The sequence below is a fragment of the Python bivittatus genome, unplaced genomic scaffold (genome assembly GCF_059951505.1).
Source record: "Python bivittatus isolate LINGU-HERP-01145 unplaced genomic scaffold, Pbiv_v1 ctg000480_np1212, whole genome shotgun sequence".
Classification (NCBI taxonomy): domain Eukaryota; kingdom Metazoa; phylum Chordata; class Lepidosauria; order Squamata; family Pythonidae; genus Python; species Python bivittatus.
This window is the reverse complement of record NW_028277075.1, coordinates 44,726,907-44,749,135: the sequence shown is the minus strand read 5'-3', so window position 1 is coordinate 44,749,135 and position 22,229 is coordinate 44,726,907. Positions and strand designations below refer to the sequence as shown.

Sequence of the window (22,229 nt, the reverse complement as noted above, 5' to 3'; positions counted from 1 at the left end):
TTTTATTTATGTTGTTCTTCAATCTCTCCATTCACCTAAAATTCATCTTCTTAATAAACCTCCACTTCTATTTTTCATCTCCATACCATCCACAGCAAGATGGGCGGTGACAAATTTGAAATATAAATCAATCAATCAATCAATCACTCAGTCTTTTCCACAACCTCTTGTACACATTTGGCCCATATCCCTTTAAATTAAAGAAAGTTCCTAAAAACGTTGATTTCCTTATCATTTCCTATTTGGTGTTCTAATTGACTTTTTATTCTTTTCTTGCTTTTAGGTTAATTGTATTAATTGTTATCTAATTAAACTGGATGCTCATTTCCATTGCTTATCTGTTCAGAGCTAATGTGTGCTAAAGGCAGTGTCCATTATTACAAATACAAGGAGATCAAGCAGAGAGGATAAATATAGCTTTCTCCAGTTTCCAAGTTACTGTAATTTTTATAGCTAGGTGGAATTGGCTGTTCTGGGGCTGAAGGTAGCTTTAATGAATTTTAAGTAGCTTTGCTTTGCTTTCTTCTTTTTCAACTAATGAAAAGTTTTCCCCTCACTTTCACAAGTTCAAATCCCTTTTCTCCCTTTATTTTTAGATTGTGATCTTTAAAAAGTCTATGACGGAGACTTTTATAAATGGAAGTTAAAGAAGATAGCATCCTCTCTGTATAATAGGATAGTGAAGCCAAAGAATAGCATAAGGTGGTAGTTTAAAAACCTGCCTTTCTTGCCATTTTTTTAATCAAGGCATTCCTGCACACCTGGCATAGGACTTCTTTTCTTATAGGAAGTTCTGTTTCACAGAATATGCCCCAATGTCACCCAAACTTCAGTCCTAACCCTAACCCAATCTCACACTGAGAGTTTCACATTGTCTCATCAAATTGGTCAGCAAATACTTTTTCCAAAGAAGGATGACCACTATTATTAATCTTGTTGAGGAACTCAAGTTTCCTTCAAAGTAAAGTCTTCTTCAAGTCAAACTCAACTCCTGGTGACTTCAGGGATTTCCATGTAATTTTCTTGGTAATAACCCCAAACTGGCTTGTTGCTGCTTTCTTCCACAATCCCTTTTTCTCCTGATTTCCTAGTCTAGCCTATAGCTCTATTATTTCCTGGTGGTCTCCTACCCATGTACTAACCAGGTCTGACTCTTCTTACCTTTTTGAGATCAGCCTACCAGCACATTTTTAAAAATCTATTGAATTCTGTTTCTGAGCATATTAAAACCTGGCAAAATACACTGATGAGTCATTTCCCAGAATGGGAATGGAAAGAGAGATATGAGATGTGTGAATGAGTGATTATCAACTTACTGATATGTATGACAACAGTGTTAAAAATAAATATTTTGTCAAAGCTCCTGATGTAGGGAAGGAAAAAGGATACTTCCTAAATCATAAGATACACATATTATATGATAGGCATGTGTATTTTTCCCAATCTAGGACTTACAAAAAGATGCATGAATATTTTCACATGTTGTTGTCACTTACAAAGTTTGTGCATTGCTTTAAAATATTAGGTATTTATAGAACAATGCCATGCATGTTTATTCTGAAGAAAATTTAATGGGGAATACACCCAAGTGTAATACATAGGATTGCAGCCAGAGATTTTTTTAAAAAAAAAACTTACACGACATTCTCTGCAGTTCTCGATTAAAATCTTCTGACCTTCTGCCAACACTTTCTCTCCATAGATGCATTTTGCTAAAATTTTAAAAAATAAAGACATTACTATGTAGTCATAAGAGCATATAAATTATACAGTTTAGTAAAAACAATATTGCTTAAGTAAATATGTCGTCACTTTGCTTTCAGTGTTAATTGTTCTCATTTATTCTGACTGTAATAGTAAATTCATCACAAAAAATATTATCTTGAAACATTTCACCACTCATAATGACAAACTAGCTACTTAGTGACCTGAAATAATAGCAGATGCAGATATTGAATTCAATTCAAAAACAGAATTACTCATGGCAGTGACATTCTGTAGATCAGCTACAGTACATTTGTATTAAAACATGGCTGTATGAAAGATTTAAATAGAATGCTGAATAATGGGTCATAATGCAGAAATAAATAAATAGAATCCTGAACAATGGATCATGATATATGGATTCTGATTTGCTCCACATACTAAAAAAGAAACTTCAGAACCACTTGGAGTTAAATAGCGGCATCTTAGATACACATAGCCATCAGAACTCATCAACTACTACTAGAAGAGAGTTTCTCAACCTTGGAACCTTTAAGATGTGTGGACCAATGCTGCCTGGAGGATTCTGGGAGTTGAGGTTCACACATCTTAAAGATGTCAAGGTTGAGAAACACTGTTCTAGAAGAACAAAGTTAATGGACAAGCTAATGGACAAGCTAAGAACAAAGCTAAGAACAAAGCTAATATATATGAAGTATCCCTAAAAAGAGAGTCTGCCATATAAACAGCAAGTCTTTTGCATTTGTCCCTGGGAGGGGGAGAAAAATCCACCAATTTCAGCAAGGCTGCCTGCCAAGTAAGTAGGTTCAGGACTACATGCCAAATTTAGCATCTGAATGGGGATGTATCCGTTTTTGAAAATGAGTAATTGAAATAAGTAAACTAAACTTGTATTTATATGTTAGTGGTTGCAAAAAGGAACAGCTATAAAATGCTTTTTACAACCATCTAGGACACAATTCTTGTTCATGTAGCGGCCTCTAATGCCAGGTATTTGTTAACAGGAGGAGCTCTTAAAGGATACTTAAGAAACTGTATTTGTCAATTGAACAAGATATATCTGGAATGTCTAAGGTGGCCTCTGGGCAAAACTAGCTTACTAGACAGTTGTAGGGATAATCATGTAAGATATTAGTTCATGATCTATATCCATGATCTAGAAGATACAATTTCCTTAACTACATTTCTGAACCATCCATACTGTTTTATTGCTAGAGTTACCTTTTGCTTGATTCTTCTTCTTTCAAAGACTTCCAAAATGCCATGTAGAACTTCAGTATTCTTATACAGAACTATTGACTTATACTTGTTGCTTTCCCTTGTGCTGGTATCTTACATGCAGGAGTGTCTGCAAGGTGTGGTCAAAAAAAATCAAGATGGCAGCTGTGATGGTATAATCAAAGCTCTGCATATTAAAAACTTGGATTGCACCATCATGGTCATCTTCTTGACCTTTTTTTCCATACCCCTGCATACGTATATAAATTATATTTTGTGCCAAGCAAGGCCAGGAAAGAGATTTTTCTGTTGCAAGTTCTAGGTTGGTGGAAGAGTATTGCTACTTGAGGCACAAATATATGAATGAAATATGACCAGAGTGCAAAACTAATACAAAGGAAAGAAACTGGCTTAGATGTATTTACTTAAAATAGTCTATGTCCTGAATTAATAATACCAGAGAAAGTAATGTCTCATAACATTGTGTTACAAGTCCCCATTCAAGCCTTCTTCACACACCATCATTGAGTGTTACAGTAAGCATAAATATAAATAAAATATTAAATTCCACTTACATAGCACTACTGAGTAACCTCATTTCTCAAATGATTTTACAACCTTGCTTTTTGACAAATTGCAAGTGCAGAAGAAAGGATTTGATCTTACATTTTGTTCAGCTATATTTTCAGCAAATTGATGGAATATACATATTTTTTCAGGCTTTTCTACATTATTAGAACCATGTGAATCAGCCATGTGAATTTGAGACTCAAAGGTAATATAAATTGATTCAAATATCTGAATTCAGAGCAGAAAGATTAGATTCAAATTGAGCTGATAGAAGATTTGACCATGGGTTGGCTGGCTGGCTGGCTGGCTGGCTGGCTTTATTTATGTACTTACTTACTTAATATGCCACCCATCTCCCCCAAAGTGTGACTCTGGGCAGCTCACAATTAAAATCAAACATCCAAAACTATAAATATCCACATTAAATTAGCTAAAAAAAATCATACTAGATAAAAAGACTATATACATAAGAATACTGTAAAATGGAAAAACATCAATATGCTTGTACCTACATTTCTTTCTTTTTTTCAGGAAGATATGAAAATAGCAGCAAACATAGCAATACAGAATATGATAAAAAAAGAGGACAGTAACCCAGCAAATGTTTAGCTGGATACTTTCAAGGGTTCGGTACAATTCATTCTGAAACATTTCCCATGTACTTCTTCTAAAACAGAGACTGTAGACATGAAGAAGGCAAGCACAGCAACCTCCCACTTGTCCAAAAAAAGAGGCTATGTGTTGTACTAATGCAAAAAGTATCCAACCCCAATTGAAAAATAAACATTTTCAAAAGTTCTTTAAAAGGTAGGTTTTGGTACATGCTAATTGCTTGCTTTTCTGAGCTGGCACGTTTGTTGCCACATATCACTGGCCTCTTCTGTATTTTTTTTTAAAGTCTGGTTTGTGCATATATATGTGTGTTAACACAATGTTTTAAAGAGATGGTTGCGTTATGTGTGCAATAGCCTGTCAAAAAGCACTCTCGCATAATTAGACCAACTCATAATTAAGACTCACTCAAAACAAATAAGCAGCAGAAAGAAACAAAGGGGTGGGGAAGGCTATGATAAAAGGCCTTGGGAACAAGTACAGGATAAGAAATAGGAGACAAGATTAATCGAAGGGCCTCTCTCCCACTCTTTCTCTCCTTCCTTCCAAATGAACCAAATGCCTAAACCAACACTACCAGAAGAATAAGGCATGGACAACAAAGAACAGGCAAAGCCTTCAGAGGTGATAAAACTCATGTCAGTATGAGAAAGCTTTTCATGCAACTCATCTTCTCCTCACTTTTAGTCATATGTGGAAGCCATCTGTAAAACCCTCCAAGTTTCCAATCATCTAATCTCTTTGAGCCAGTTTGAAGGTACCTGATTCAATTAGACACCATATATTGATTCAAAGATTCAATTTGAAGGTGTGATTCTTGCCTTCAGATCAAATCATCCATTCAGGCCTTACCTAACATAAGAGAGAAAAGGGTTACTTAAGCCTTTTACTCTGTTTGCATAATTTAAATTGTGTGAGTGTGAGAATTCGCTTCCTGAAATAAGCAAGATGCTGCTGCTCCATCACTTATAATTTGCATATATTTTGCAAACAAAAAAGAAAATCTAAAGACTTACAAAAACTGTATTGTCACTGTTTGTAGAAAGAATGAGTGTACATTTTTAAAACAGATATGCTTAATCCCAGCAGACTAAAAACATCACCAAACCAAATGATACTAATTCGTGCAACCATCAGAACATCACAAAACTACAATATGCAAACAGCACAAATGAGTTAATGCTAAAACAACCAATACAACAATGATAGATTTAAAGCAACATCCTGTGATAGAACTTAGTGTATATTCATTGATCATAATTTAAAACAAGTGTTAACCTAGAACTGTCAGATAAATAAGAATAGGATACAACAAATGACCCTATGCTAACCCATTAATCAAATAAAAATATCCCTAAAACACTTTTAACAGTCACCAAATTTCCTCAGGGATAAGAGGGGAAGGGAGATGATTGTAGAATTGTGTGGCCAGTTTCTAAAGGCCTGGAACCTGGAGATCATGACCCTGGAGCAAAGAACCAAAGAAGGCCCTGTTCAGAGAAATATAAAAAACAGATTGTCCAAAGAAATAAGGGCAGAGTGATACTGGGGAGGGCTCCCAACACAAACACCATCAGTTGGCTTGAAAAGTGAGCCAGTGAACAGCACTGCGCTGTAATAAAATATGAGAATAACACAGAAGGTCCAGAACAGCCCAAACAGCACTATACTTGACTCAGACCAAGGGACACAGAAAAGAATCAGGAACACCTGTCAAAAGACTATACAGTAAGTATGAAACAATCAAGACATGTACCAACAATACAACATACTCTTTCATCAGTAACATCTGGATCTAGAAATATTCATCAGGTGAACATTAGCAACCCGAGCTGTAAAATCAATAAATAGGCTGAGATTCAGCTGTTCCTCAACTAAGACACCAAGGCTGCAAGAAGGGGAAACTGGGGCACTCCAGGAGACACTTATGGGAAGACACTCCAAGACACTTATGGGAAGGATATAAAAAGTAAATAAAATAGGATCCAAGACTGATCCTTACAATAGGATATCCCTGGGACTGAATTTCACCATGCTATACTACAAAAGAATGAGAAGACAAAAAAATTCAACCCAATCAAGTGCATTGCCTCTGATGTCCAAGGATCATAACCTAAACAATAGAATATCTAGAGAAAGAATTCAAGGAAGTGACTTCTCAGCAGCCTGCCCCAAATCATGTTTGATATAGATCAAAGAGGCCATTAGAAGACAAATGGAGACTAAATTGTGAGAGGACAATTCTATCACAAGGGATTAAGGAAACAAAAACACAAGCTGGTATAATTTGAGCACAAAGAAGAATCCAAAAAGGATTTCTTCAGTAAGGGATGAATAGGAGGATGCTTTTAAAAGCCTGGTAATTAAATAATGCTTCACCAGGTGGTAATATAGCCCAGCAAAGGGGGTTAACATATAATAAAGAAAAGAGGAGAAACAATGCATAGGGAAGGTAGTATAAGGATTGTCCTGCACAATTTATTAATGTCATCCTCCAGGATAGGGATAAATTCAAATACACAAGGTGAAGATGATAGAGGGGAAAGAGGAAAAAAAGAGAACTAGGAATTTTACAGGAAATGTTAATCTTCTCCTTAATTACCCCTGTTAGACTTTAAAGGCTCCCCAAATACTCTCTACAATTGGTAAGGTTTATATCACAGCATGCTAACAACACAAAGCAATATTCTATAAAGATCTCCATTATCATCATATTTTTTACAACCTCAGTTTATCTCATGTGATTTGATCTTTCAAAAATGCAGTACCAGATACATACTAGTGTCCTGTGTACTATCTGGGCATAACATGCTGCCCAAAACATTATTTGTTTTGTTCTTTCCCTCTATTTGGAAATAGTGCAACTGATAATTACTCAAACTGGACTACATAATTATAGGAACTACAAGAAATACAGTGCCAAATGTTTAACAATGAGAGCGATAAATCCATACTACACAAGATGAATAGGACTCACACCAGCCAGTAGGAATCTGCCCTGCTTGTGACCATGCAGATAACTAGCTACTGGAAGCATATAGAAGAGCAGCAGATGTTCTATCAAAGCATATATAATGCGATGGCGATAAATATTTTTATGTTAAGATAATACCATTATTGCAGATGCCTCACAAATCTGTATCCCAAAATATACAAGATTCGATTTTGCTATCTGATGTGTGTGTGGAAGGGGAGGGTTTTTTCACTTTCCAGGATGACAGCTTATATTCCAGAGTTCAGAACAAACCAGAAAGAAAGTCAGATTTTGCCTGAAAGTCAGTTTGGATCTCAAAACTACTTTTTTTTATTAAAAGATTAACCAAAGACAAAACAGAGAAAAGCAGAAACACCTCTTTCCAAAAGCCATTCTGATGCATTTAAAATGTTATGACTTTAACCAATCAACAAAGCAGAAAAGGATAGCCCTGCTGCTCAATATGCCCTAAAGGAAGATATTTACTGCTGGTGATTTATCCATGACTAAGTGGACAAGTTGCAGAGAAATCAATCCATATAGCACTATCACAATGGATAGGATTAATGTAACACTTACGTTGCAAAAACTTGGTTAGGTCAAGGTACTAACATAAAGTGATTTCCTTGGTTTTGATTTAGGGAGTTGTGTGAACCAATCCACAGCAATTACAACTGTGCAAACCCACTCAGTTCTGGTTCATTCAGTAAACTATGATTAAAGCAAGCAATGGTTTTAGTTTGCTGCATGAAACTAGTCACTGATTGGAATTTTCCTATTAATTTTCACTACAAGCCACAGAGCATATTTTCATTTTATTGCTTCCTGCTATATTAACAATCCAAATGTAACATCTATCAGTGTAGAGGCATCCTCTTTGGTGTGATTGTAGGATGATCTTACAAATTCCTCTAATTATTAGATTCTCTCAAGGAGTGAATAAAGTAGTTTCATCCTTGAACTGGAGATCTTTGCAGGAGAGGAAATATACCTTGAGTTCAGGATACAGGTGCTCAACCATTGTTTAGAAACTTTTAAAAAATAATTACCAGGCTGTTTAAAATTCTACAAGCTGTAGGCCATTATAGCAAAACCTCAGGTTAATATTTCCTAAAACTAGCTGCCAAAGATAGATCCTGAGATCTGTTGACTTACTGAGATCTATTGGGATGTATTGAGATCTATTGGGTCCAAACTTTCTGAGGAGAATAACAGAACTTGATTCCAGTGGTAATATCTGGAATTGAATTTAAACTGTTTCAAAACAGTAATAGTTTATTCTGATTCTCTATAAATATTATCTGTTTATCTTGGATGATGATTCTGGAAAAATGAATGATTAAGCTTCTTTACCTCACTCTTGGGATACCTATAATAAATATATGATGTAAAGATATGTAGATTATTCTAAAACTGTCCAGTTTATTGTTGGTATTCATTTACAATTTGATTTCATTAACTTTTTCCAGTTTTTGAAAAAAAAACAGACACGCCTCGCATGGAAAACTTTCTCTAGTATTTTCTGTTTTTCATGCAAACACACCACAATGTACTTTTTATGTAAGCTTATGTAATATAATCTTTCTTATGCAGTTCACTATAATATATGGCCTTCTTGTAAATAATGTTAAATGGAATTCAATAGCAAGAAAGTATAACTTCAAGTTAAAGATACCATCTACGTTTCTAGTCTGGCAAGGCAGTACAGAAGATACTTGAATTTGAGGTTACAAAAGCAAAACACAGTATGCTTTAAGGTTGGTGTTACCAGACCATAATAATTTTCCCTAAAAACTCCTTAATTCATATTTGTTTTGGTTAAGGCATCAGGCTAGAAACCAGGAGACCAGGAGCTCTAGTCCCATTAGCTGGAGGACCTTGGGCCAGTCCTTCGCCCTCAGCCCTTAGAAGCAGGCAAGAGCAAACCACTTCTGAAACCTTTCCAAGAAGACTACAGGGACTTGTCCAGGCAGTCACCGGAGTCAAGACTGACGCAAAGGCACACTATATATATACAATTCTAGGACAGAAAGAGGAGAGATCTATACTTACATTTGCACACTTTGCAACACTGGCCAATTACATGGACTGGAAGGCCATCAGAAGAACAGTTCAGTAGTGGGCAGGCCATCCGTCGGCATTCCACTATTCCATTCTAAACCAATAGCAGATAAATGCAATGATGAATGTGTGAAGTTTTATCATTAGCAGAATTACAGCAGCATTAGATGTCATTCTTCAGTGTGCAGAATCTTATCTAACCACCACCAATATGAACTTCTATAACCTTTCTGAAATAAATTATTTCCCTTATCCCTCCCACCCACCCCCAACAATCACTGGGTATGGTAAGCAAGAAAAAAAATCTATCTTTTCAAACACATAAATAACACCTTTCACATGCTCTGTCAATCATCTTCAACATTTTAATGAAAACTTTTCTATTTTCTTGAGCAAACAAGACCTTTTTTCTGATACTTATCAAATAATTTCAGCCAGGCAAGGTTTTCATACTAATTCAACTTTTGTTCCTCTGGTGTTCAAAATGATAAATACTAGAAGCATAATATACACATTGCTGTCACGTACATCGCAACGTAGGCATAACATTAATGCTTCTTTTTCCCATCTACCAAAGATACCATTTAAGTGTGCACTGAAAACTCTGAAATGTTTACCCAACAATAAAACCTTCTAAAATAATTAAGTGATAAACTTTTGGTTTTCTTCTTTATATTGTTCAGATAGGTCATGATTAGTGCAAGTTTGAATAATGTGATATTCGATTTAGTGCAGATTGTAAATTGGTACCAGACTGTATTTAATGCCACCCAAAATTCAGTTAATATGCGGCTAGCACATACACAGTTGCAGCTGGGGTTTTAGACACTGCCAATCTTCATGTGTGCAAAATGGAAAAAAGGAAGATTCCATCAGAGGAAAACAGTACTGTACAAGTTTTAAAAAGAAGAGGCTCGTTACTACATTAGAGCAAAATTTTCATGTAATTGAATGACATGAACATGGTCATAGCAACGCTAAAATAGGATGAGATGTTAGAATATCTGAATCTGAATTTGTTTGTTTTTATTTTGCTTTCTATAATTACTCTGTGATTTTGTTAACCATAAATTTAAATTTAAATTAAATTATGTTTTTTATCCTTTACTGTAATATTTCATTAATATACATATAGAAATTTATGTTTAAAATTTTTCATTGCTTATTTCTGTCGAGCTGGAACCAATTACCCTATTTTCCATAGAAATATAATTTTGAATAGTGGGAATTCAAATTATGGGATCATTTCGTGGGATTCATTAACCTCACTAATCAAAACCTACCGGTATACATACTGCTGTTTGTCAAGGTAATACAGAGTTTGCATGATCTACCCAAGAACCAGTTCCAAATTGTAATAAGTTGCTCTATCCCCATATATAAGTTAGAAGTGTCTTACTTTACATGTGCAATTCCTGCAGTGATCATCTTCTACCCACGAATCTTTGTCTCGATAGATGACTCCATTTACTTGGCAAGTCTTCTCACAGTGACAGTTTTCCAACTGACTAAGTCTCATTTCTGCATAATTTAGCTATAAAAGAATGTTACTTGATTTAATTTCTGGAATGCATGTAAACCACTGAAGTAAGAAATTCTACGAGAAGAAGACAGACAATGGCAACTGGCTAAGAGGTAAATTTACAATCAAAATAATACAAACAAAACATAATTATTCAATAATTTCTTTAAATGTTGTTTATTTAGAAAAAAAGAAATAAGACAGACAAGAGCTTCCAATGATTCAATGGGTAGGAGGAGACCTTTTCAGAATCATAGTTTGTCAAAGATGACCAATTAAGTCTCCCTCCCCACCCAACCTTCATTTCCAACATCCCCAATTAATCTGGAGTGCTCTGAACATGCAAACAACTCTGTGTTAACAAAGTGCTCTGAACATGCAAACAACTCTGGATCTCAAGTCTTAGATCCAGGTCTACTGTTTCTTGAGCTCCTTCATTTGAAAATGCTAAGGATTCTGCCTGAATGGTTCCCCTATATACCAAATATCTCCATAGCCTACTACATAAGTCATTTGCTACACCCATAGGACAAGTTTCTGACAGATAATCAAAGCAGATTCCTGGGTGAGAAACAAGGAACTGTAATTTCTGGCCAATCCAGAATTGCAACAAACAAATACCAATGAGGTTAGGAAGAGTGGGATTACAGTTACAAAGATAAAAGTGTCTGGAAGTAGACACTTGTATCTGGTATCTGATTGACTCATACAAAGCACTGTACTGAGCACTCTCAGGAAAACGTGCTATTGCAGGTCACAGTGAAATCAACTGCTCCTAATTTCTCCTGGTTCTCTTGCCTGCCTTGAAGAGAGTAAAATGCATCTTCCTTTGCTGCTTTTTAATACAATTTGCTGAAAACCAGTTTCATGGACAAGTTGTACAAATTCTCTCTGAAAGAAAAGCTTCAGCTTATCAGGAAATACCTCTTTGGGAATTGGGAGCATCTTCAAATGCAGCCACACCACCCTGGAAAAAGACTTTTTTTTTTAATTCAAAAAGAAGTGTTTCATATGTGCTCCCACATTCCAAAGCATTTGAAGGATTTGCAGAGCTGTACATAATGCCATTAACATGAAGCACACGTGCCTGTTTTAGCCATATCAATCTATGTAGACACTGGCCCATTCAGAACAGGCTTTGTAGTTATTAACACCAACAACAACAGTGTTCACACTCATGCTTTTACTACTACTACTATTAGTCCAGCCAACAGCTGAAATACATGAGGTTACAAAGTTAGGGATGACATTACACTTTTTTTAAAAGAAAGAAAAAATAGCTAAACAATTACATTATATACATATGTATATGTATACACACACACACACAAATATATATTCACACACACACATACACATATAGGAATGAAAGAGAATGTCCAGCATTAATAAGAATTCCAGGTATTAATACAAGTTCTGTTTTATATCTTAGTTCAGTGTAGTAAACTCCAAGTTCAAAGACAGGCAGTAAGAATTTGGCTCAATCTCCTACATCAGGGTTCCTCAACCTTAGCAACTTTAAGATGGGTGGACTTCAACTCCCAGAATTCCCCAGTCCACCCAACTTAAAGTTGCTAAGCTTGAGGAACTCTGTCCTACATGATATGAAATTGCATGCCATATAGCAGTCTTCTCCACCTAGGACCCTTTCGATCACTGAGATACAGTGTGAAGAATCTGGAACTCAATATTGATTATGCATTAATATTTATGATGTAAATTATATACCAGCTGCAATTCTCAGACAGCTAACAGAATGATTTACTGAAACTACAGCAGAAAAATGCATTAAGAGTGCATACTGCATTTTGTATATATTCACATAGCTTTTTATTTTAGACCATGCTATGGTAATGTCTTATTTTCACTCAATTGTCATTGTACAAGATTTGGTTTTATAAAACTACTTTCTAAAGCTTTTGTGTATGTTTCAGACTTAGATTATATAGAGCACAATAGAAGAGGAAAAATTAGAAGATATTATAAATTATAGTTTTCATATGTGAACTGAAAGGCCTTATTTGTAGCTGAGTAGTAGCCATTCTGAGTTAAATCTAACACATGCACTTCTTAATCATGTACATTTTATGGGGGGAAATGCATCATTTACAATAGTGATTTGCAATACTTATCAAATGATGTAAAAAATACGATCCCTTATTGAACTGCTACCTTCTTGAATTTTACATTTCTCTGCAGCTCTCACCAAAGATTCATGGGTATATGTTTTTTTATAAAAGTTGCATAAAATCTCCTTTAAGCCAAGCTCAAACATAGTGACTTGGTGGACAAATCCAAGCAATTTAACATGCAGGAGTATGGAAGTGGTTTACTATTCTTTTCTTCCTGGATGTCTTTTTACCTCTTCAGTCCAACCTTGTATGACCTGGAGTTCATTAACCAGTCCTGGATCTGCTTATCTTCCAAGTACAGATAAGGTCAACCAGGGCTCCCATCTATTTAGGCACATCTTTTTAAAACAGAGACCCATAAAGTATTCTACTATTTACAAAGTCAGCACAAATATTTCCAAATTCAGGAAGATAGAAGGCAATATGCATTTATTAAATGATACAATTCTTTTTAGCTTTGTTGTTGCTGTTCAGGATTTTTTTTCAAAAATCTGATATGATTCTTCTAAACCCATGCATGATCCATGGTTATCATTAGAATGGGCATTCGTCACTTTTTAAATCTCCCTTGAGTTTAAAAATTCATTTTATGCTTCAAAAATCATTGTTGTTTGATGAACTGGTAACCCTTAATTTTTTCAGCAATGACCATCAAAACAGTTCTGTATTTACAGTTATTAAAATACTGTACTACCTTTATTCATAATTAAGTAATGTTACTTCAGAATATTTACTTTAAATATAGACTAATTTAAAATAAGATGTATTTTTAGTGATTATTAAGTGATCTAAATGGTTTCTAAAAGCAAATCCATCTGGGTATCCTTCCAGAATCCATTGTGTCTTTCATAGGTTAATTGGCATTACTTTTATTAGATTCTGTACTGATATGTGAAAAGACCAAACCCATGTTGAGAGAAGCAATTGTTGTTTCTGTTGAAGAGGGTGAACAAACATGACTTTCACAGTCTCATTTCTATTTCAAGGTAAAGAAAAAAGAGTATTAAGGAATATATACACAACACACACAAACACACACACACTCTTTTTCTTTGTCAGTTCTTAGTCCCCCATCCTATCGATCAGAGTTAATGTAGGTGGGAGAACGAAAATGATGATTCACAGAGATTACTTAATGTTGTGTGCAGGGAAGAATCAACATCAGCAATATGGTGGATGGAACATCACAATGGAAGCCTTGGCCCCCTGGAACATGCACAACATGGGTAGGGCTTCCATTGCAATTCTCTATCACCTTGCTGATTTTGACACATCCCGCAGCTGCTGCTGAGACTGGTATTTCATCATGTTAGAAGTAAACCATGAATTTTCTATTTATTAATGAAAATAGAGACAACGTCATGTGCTGTTTGCTTTTCTTGACAATTAAAAAAAAAGTTATGTATTGCAAAGGTCACCAGAACAGCATCACGGGGAACAAGGAACAAGGAGTTAAAAGAATATTCCATTTGTATGGATACATGCAACGTTCAGAATAATAATAAGTATTAACTAGCCTAAAAAAAAATAAACAGAATATAATTAGCTCTGGCAAATGACAAGTCACTCAATTAGGACTGAATCAGAATGCACTAAGGCCACTAGCATGCCTCAGAATTGTCTTCCTTTTTGCAGTAACATGAGATGAAATCTAATATTTTTCTTTTTCCAAACAATCCTATTCAAAGCATGCTGTGAAAGCAGGGCATACTTAAATGAAGATGGAACATCAATAAAAAGTCTGAAGAAAAATTTAACACTAAAACAAAATATAGTGTCAGTAAATTCATGCAGAGTCTGCTATCTGGTGTACTTTCCATTCAAAGCTTTAAAAAGAAAAAAAAGCCAAAGAACTTTTAAGTTTTAATTCCACTGTTTTCAGTAGGAAACAACACTACAAGCCTACACATGTTTACTTAGAAATACTGTAAGTGTATGTTCAATGGGTTACTCTCAGATAATTGACTTTTTACTGAAATCAGCAGGGTTTTTAATAATTTTTATAACCACAGTGGTCATATCTTTGCTTTACTTTCATCCATAAGAGCACCCTTTCCAATTCCATAGTGGTGATACATCAGCAGTACATATTCTCTGGCTTGCCATGGGTAAATGCTGACAATTCAGGTGGACTCATCCTACCATCCCTGGTCTAAAAATGAGACACCAATTTGTATACAATATAGCATGATTCCACACAATCAAACCATTACAGTAGAAAACCATCTTTTCTTTCTAAACCCACAGTCCATTGAGAGCACTGTGAAAGTCACACATAGTAAACAGAACAACTGATGGCAGAGCCAGCATTTTGTCCCACCCATTTTGTTCTTTTAACTCCTTCTATTTGCTACCCCTTCCATGTTCTTTCCCCTCCTCTTATAGAATGGCCAGGATATGGATACAACATGCCTGCCAGAGTTCTGAAATGCTTGTTTGCAGACCATTTTATGTCATTCTCAGGTCCCTCACCCCTGACTTAAGTAAGTTCATCCTATAGTATGGATTAAATTCATATAAATCCATGGACAAAAGGTGGAAAAAATACAGACATTGTGGTCTTAACAGATGGAGGAAACGGCAACTTGGATTAAAAATTGAGAGCAATAGTCAGGTACCTACTTTTGCTGTCATTTTAGCTAGAAGTTCTTGTAAATCCATAATTCCTTGTACCAGGCTTAAGAAGTCACTGCAGGTTGGGCAGGCTCAATAGAAAGAAAGAATAAATATCATATTATTAAAAACCAAACCAAACAAACAAATAAAACACAGTGTGTTTAACATTCAGAGGCCAAGTAGATACTGATTGGAATGTCACAGTTGTTAAAATAGGAAGGCTATAGATGAATGACATCGGACACCATTAGATTTTTGGAAGCCTGATCAAAATGTCTTCTGTTTTCATTAGTACCATGGCTAAACAAACTGTTGCTATGTAAGCCTATTGTCTTTCTCATTTGAATAGATAACATTCACAGTTCACAATTTATATGTTCCATGCTTATTGCCTATTACGTGCCTAGATCCCAACACCATCATGAATGAGAAGCAATCTGACATAAAGTAGCAAAATGTGCTCTACATGGGGCTATCCTTGAAGAGTATCCGGAAGCTACAGCTGGTCCAGAATGCGGCTGCGCGGGCTATTTTTGGAGCCCCAAGAAGGATCCATGTAACACCATTGCTCCGCAAGCTGCACTGGGTACCAGTTTGCTTCCGGGTCCAATTCAAGGTGTTGGTTATTACCTTTAAAGCCCTACATGGCATGGGGCCAGGTTACCTAAGGGACCACCTCTCCCCTATGTCTTTAACTCCCCTCATCCCACCCGATCGCACAGAGAGGGCATGCTTCAGACCCACTCAGTAAAAGAACTCCATCTAGTGGGGTCCAGAAGGCGGGCCTTCTCTGCAGTAGCCCCTGCTCTTTGGAACATTCTGCCTCTGGAGGTGCGATTGGCCCCCTCACTCCTGGCCTTCCGAAGAGCCTTGAAGACCTGGTTCTGCCACTTGGCCTGGGGCGGGGAAGGAATACTTCAAGCAGGGGGATGGCTAGCTCCATAGTGGCCAGCTCTCCACAGCCTGATTTTCCATCTTCTTGGATCTTCCTTTTTTTAGTATTGTTTTAAATTTTGGATGTATGATGTGTTTTAGATATATTTATAGTTTTAATGTTTTCTGTAAGTCGCCCAGAGTCCCCTATTGTGGGGAAGATGGGCAGGGGAGAAATCAAATAAATAAATAAATAAATAAATAAATAAATAAATAAATAAATAAATAAAATGCCTCTGACTGCTGCTCCTGCAATCACTGGCATTGGCATGCCTACCCACCCAGATATAAAAAAAGCACGCATAGCCTCCTGGTTGGTTTAGCTCTGTAAAGGCACTGTCTTCATTCCAGAAGGGACTTGTAAGGGAAAAAAAACATTGGTGTACTTCTGCTGCAAAACTAATCATTAAATAACCATATAGTAGCTATCAATTTGAATAAGGTAAACTGAATGGATAGATGTCCATAGTTAAATTGCAAAAATTGGGGAATCAGTTTCTATATCCATTGTATTCATTTTATTTCCAGTGTTAATTGCAAGTGAACCAATTCTAATTGAAAATTCTAATTTGCCATTGCGATTCTTGTCCTGTTGCTTGGAAATGAGTTAGCAGAAGAAATGCAGTTGAAATCGTTATAATTTTGAGGACCAGAAGAACATTTGGACTGACAAAATTATGAAGCTGACTGTGAAATCTGCATATGTCTCTGAAAGGACCCTAGGTCTGTACTGTTTGCAATAATCTAGATGTGTGCTTTTAACTTATAATTTGCTGATATACACACAGACACACAGATACATATACAAGTAGGCTAGGGTTCTAACTGAAAACATTTCTGGAATTAAATCTTAGAAGGAATCCTTCTAATATTAACCAACAAGGCTAGGCAAGAGTATATTTATTTATGAGAGAGAGGGAGGGAGGGAGGGAGGGAGACAGAGATGTATATCCCAACAGGATAAAGCAAGATATTCTGCTTCTACCTGAGTCAGAACAGCAGATATTTATCTTTTTCATGACAGCATGGATACTCTTTCCCTTTATTCATTCCTCACTATAGGAAGTCTTTTGTAGAAAAAATGGCAGGTAGTCATAAAAATTCCCTATGCCATAAATCAGCCACAGGACTAAATTAATGGAGACATCTATTATTGTTACTAACATATTATTATAAAAACTTTAGAATCACTGGTTACTAATGGCTTGATTTAAAAAATTTAAAATTTGCAAATAAAGTTTTAATACTAAATGGCTTCCCTTTATGAAAATAAACACTTGGGAATACCATATAAAAACACATTAAAATATTTGTTATTTTTAGAAATATAGAATTGCAAACTTGGAAAGCCCCATTTAGAACAGCACATGTCATGCCTCTGCTCCATGAGCTGCATTGATTGCCAGTCTGCTTCTGGGTCCATTTCAAGGTGCTGGTTTTGACCTTTAAAACCCTACATGGCATGGGGCTGGTTTATCTGAGGGACTGCCTCTCCCAAATTACATCTCCCCAACCCATCAGATCTGGCAGAGACGGTATGCTTCGGGTCCTGTCTGCTAGGGTCTTACACTTGCGGGGTCTAGGAGGTGGGCCTTCTCTGCCATGGTGCCCACCTTATGGAACATTCCCCCTCCTCCCCCCCCACCCTGAAATGAGGTTAGCTCCATCCTTGTTATTGTTCCACAAGTCCCTCAAGACCTGGCTGTGTCAGCAGGCCTGGGCGTCCCAGGAGACTGGTGGCGTTTTAAGATGACTCTGCCATTGTTAATATTACTCTCTCCTGTGTCTGATGGTTTGTATTTTTAATAATGGATTATTCTATATTTTTAATAATGCTTGTTTTTAATGTTTAATGTTCTATTTAACTGTTGTACACCACCCAGAGTCACTTTTTGTGAGATGGGCAGCTATATAAATTTGCTAAATAAATAAATAAAAATATCAAGTCCAATTACTTGCTCAGTGCAGAACCCAAATTAAAGAATTCCCTAATACTTCTGTTTGAACATACCCAGTGCAGGGGAGTCCAGCACTTCTCCAGATTCCTTTCCAAGATTCCAAATTACTTTGACTGAATGTTTGTAAACTATGAATAAACTGCATAATACAATCACCATGTAAGAGCATCCTAGTTCTGCATGTTAAGAATTCTGATAACTCTCCTGCCTAAAGGCAGAAAAAAGGCAGCAATATGTGGAAAAAGAAGGAAAACAATTGTCTAGGAAGCCATAATTCAACTTTATGATAAGATCAATTTAGAAAATAAATATTCATGTTTTTATATAAAATGCGCATATTATAAGGGAGTACTGAGTCTAGGAGCTATATTCTCCTATAGCCACTTGTTATCTATATTCTGAAAAAGACAATGCCCTATCTTCAGAAGAAAGGAGGAGGAAGGGGGAAAAGAGGATGGAAAAGGACTGAAAATGAATTACAATCTATGTTAGCAATGTGGTGAAGACTGGTTGCAGAATGGCATACACATGGATTCTCAAACATTGTGATACAGCAATTTCCTAAAAACATAAATGAATTTAGGTGATGCCCCTCCTCCCAATGAATACAACTAATGATTTCTTTAGAGTTAGGGATGGGCAAGAAAGAACAATATCACTTCATAAAATATATGCAACCTTTATCATATGTACTATCTTGACTTGAACTGAAAAAATGCATAGTCCTCATCCATAAACTGGGATTATCACATTCTTGAACAACAATGAATTAAGTTTGTAAAATACACTATATTAAACACTATAAACATAACTACATTTCACTAATATAGATTGTTACTTACTGCGATTCAGATTAGGACACTGAGTTATATATCCGTTAGGCATAAAGATGACTTTCGCATCTTGAATGACACCCTTTGTAACAGAAGAAAAAGCTGATAATATATAGTAACACAATTAAATTGCACAAAATCATTCACTACTCATCTACTGTTAGCTTCAAGAAACTAACACAATTATAGTTTACACTCATATTAATTTAAAATAATGAACCATGTTTTCCTTTTTTTAAAAGAACGTTTAACCTCATTCAGGAATTTTTGCAAGTAAGGTAAACTAATAGTCTCAGAGACCAGATAAAAATATCTGACACCAGCAAGATCCTAAACTTCACAAAATAGAAACTCAGGGGCCACAGGGACCATTGGAATGGAAGGTAGAGTGTGGAAAAGAAAACTCTGCCTCTGGAAACCTCTTATTACAAGAAAAAATTCCACTATCATCTTTGCTACAACACCAATACTGGTTGGAAAAACAAGTCAGAGGCAAATCAGTGGAAGATTTGGATCTCCAGATCCATAGTCTTTTCATTCCCTGGATATGCCTCTTGGGAGTGAAAGGAAAAGTCACCCCACCACACACCTCCTGCACTGGTTAATATGAACCCTGTCCCCACAGTTCTCCTGCAATCCTATAGATCTGGATGTAGATCCTATGTGACTCAATGGAGTTCTGGATAGACATGAATGCATTGTTAAAAAATAATTTATATTTGTGGTCCTTTTACAAGGTATCTTAAATCTTTCCCACTGAAATTGGTTAAGAAGCCCACCTTGATTTAGTGCAGTATTACAAGTATTTTCATAAAAATCATCAAATTTGCAACATTTGTGTATATTAATATTGAATCCCATTTTGCAATATAGCAACATACAAAGGTTACATACACAGCTCATTGCTCATGGTACAACAGGCTAAAATTCATACCCATCAGGATAAGACAGTATATATTTATCCTGAAATAGCTTTGAAATCCTTAAAAATGGACATAATATATATCCGCGTATACAACTTTTATTGTAATGTGTCTATGTTCATCACATACTTAATCCATATTATCATTATCGTCATCATCATCATTTTTTCAGATACTGATGAATGCAGTACCTCCTTATCATAACATATACACTGAACAAGTATCAATCTATCACACCCATACGGTACAGGACAGAAGATTCTCTGAAAGATGCAGTCAGAACAAAGCAAAGAAAAATAGTTCAACTGCATCTGAACCAGAACACAGTTTGCCTTCTTCTGTTTTTGGTCTTTGACAGTCTTTTTTCACTTTCATCCTTAACAATTTCTATGATTCCATTTCACAGTTCCTCTGCTGCCCTATCAATGTGATTCAGGATTTCAAAGCAATTCCTGATGTTGTCCTTGAAAATGATGGGTATATATTCAAGATCATATTGTTGAAACTAGTTGGCTATATGCTTCCACTTTAAATTCACTTGGACCCAACATATGAGCAGTTTGTGGTCTGTTACACATGCAGTTCATGGCTACATCTTTGCCATTACTTTATAACTGAATTCTCCCACCACCTTGTATCAATTTGATTTCTGTGTGTTCCACCATGTATCTAGACATTGTTTCAGTCATTTGAAGACTACGTTAGCAATGAAACAAGATTGGATTGGAAGACACTGGCAAGCCATTATTCCGTTTCATCACTGTTTCCTCAGCCATGTAGTTCAACTACAGTTTTCTCCTTACTGTTTCCATTATTGGCATTCCAGTCTCCAACCACCAACAGCACATAGTTGCATGTTCCATTGGTTTCAGATTGAAACCAACCATAAAACTAATCAAATTCCTCTTCTTTTGCATCAGTGGTTGGAGCATCAACTTGAATAAACAGAATATTAAAGGGTTATCCACAAACTTCAATGATATTATTCAATCATTGATTGCACTATTACTATAACCTTCTTATAAAAGCAGTGCCATCCCTTCTTTGTTTTTCATGTCCTGAGTACTGAACAGTGTGATCTTCTGATGGAAAGTGTCCAATTGCAGTCCATTTCAATTTGCTGATGCCCAAAATGTCAACCTGTAGTTGATTCATTTAATCTTTCACTGTACTAAGTTGTCCCATGATCATGCTTCTTCTGTTCCATATTCCCACTGTAATTCTGTCTTTACAGCTTTGGATTTTCTTTTCCTGAGTGTAACATCAGCAACTAGACATCTGGAAGGCTTTAATCTGCACCATAAAGCCATTAGTTCTCTGAAAGATCTTCAGCTCTTCCTTATTCGTATTTTGATTTCCCTCGGATATGACGGGCCCATCATCCAGCACTATATCAACAGTCACTGTATCTTGTTGATCGATGTAATGTTATTGGAAAATATAGGAGTGGTTTGCCATTATCTTCTTTTGCACAGTATGAAATGATGCCTTTGCTGATATCATTGCCACCCAATATAGGTGCCTGTTTGCTTTAGCAGCTGAGATGACCTTCACACCATGGATGACCCTACTGGGATTATACACTCTTGGTGTACACTCCCAATATGCTTCATGCATCCGTCCACCACAATGAGGCAGCACAGCAGGACTTGGGAAATTCCTATTATATCTTATAGCTCTTGCTCTATTTTGTCTCCCCACTGGGTAGTGGGTTAGCAGCCATGGCAACATGTCCTTCACTTTCTCATCACTCTCCTTCTATTAATAATGAGGTTTGGCTTTCCCCTTGCCTTTTAACAGGTGCTATTCCATTGGAAGAATGTAATCATGCTCATTTTCAATATTTCATTTAATCCCAGACTGGGGCATTGCTAAATTTGATAAGTAGCCCATTAACATTCTAGAAGTAGCCCCACCTACCCCAAGAAGTCCAGCACATGACTCTACAACTGAGCAAGCTTTTGTATAGAAGAGACACGGAAAACAGATTGAGTTTGGAACATTTTTTTTGCTTTTTGGACCTATTTGGAACTGAAGCTAAATTTACCATTGATCCTACAATCAGGTCTTCAGTTCCCAGGAAGTGTGTTTATTTTATCTTCTCTTGATTATCTTGCTGTTTTCAGTATGATATGAGAAGAAACAAGATAAT

The 22,229-nt window shown here is 36.0% G+C and overlaps 1 protein-coding gene across 1 annotated transcript in view; it reads right to left on the bottom strand.

Annotated features, from left to right (window-relative positions):
- The window catches only part of NELL1 (neural EGFL like 1), a 351,666-nt gene that overhangs the window by 161,366 nt on the left and 168,071 nt on the right, over positions 1-22,229 (bottom strand). Inside the window, exons 6-10 of the mRNA XM_088145070.1 lie at positions 19,164-19,236; positions 15,437-15,519; positions 10,560-10,694; positions 9,152-9,254; positions 1,639-1,712 (exon numbers count right to left, since the gene is read on the bottom strand). Of these exons, the coding sequence (XP_088001196.1) occupies positions 1,639-1,712; positions 9,152-9,254; positions 10,560-10,694; positions 15,437-15,519; positions 19,164-19,236 (468 nt within the window). The remainder of the gene's footprint in view (positions 1-1,638; positions 1,713-9,151; positions 9,255-10,559; positions 10,695-15,436; positions 15,520-19,163; positions 19,237-22,229) is intronic.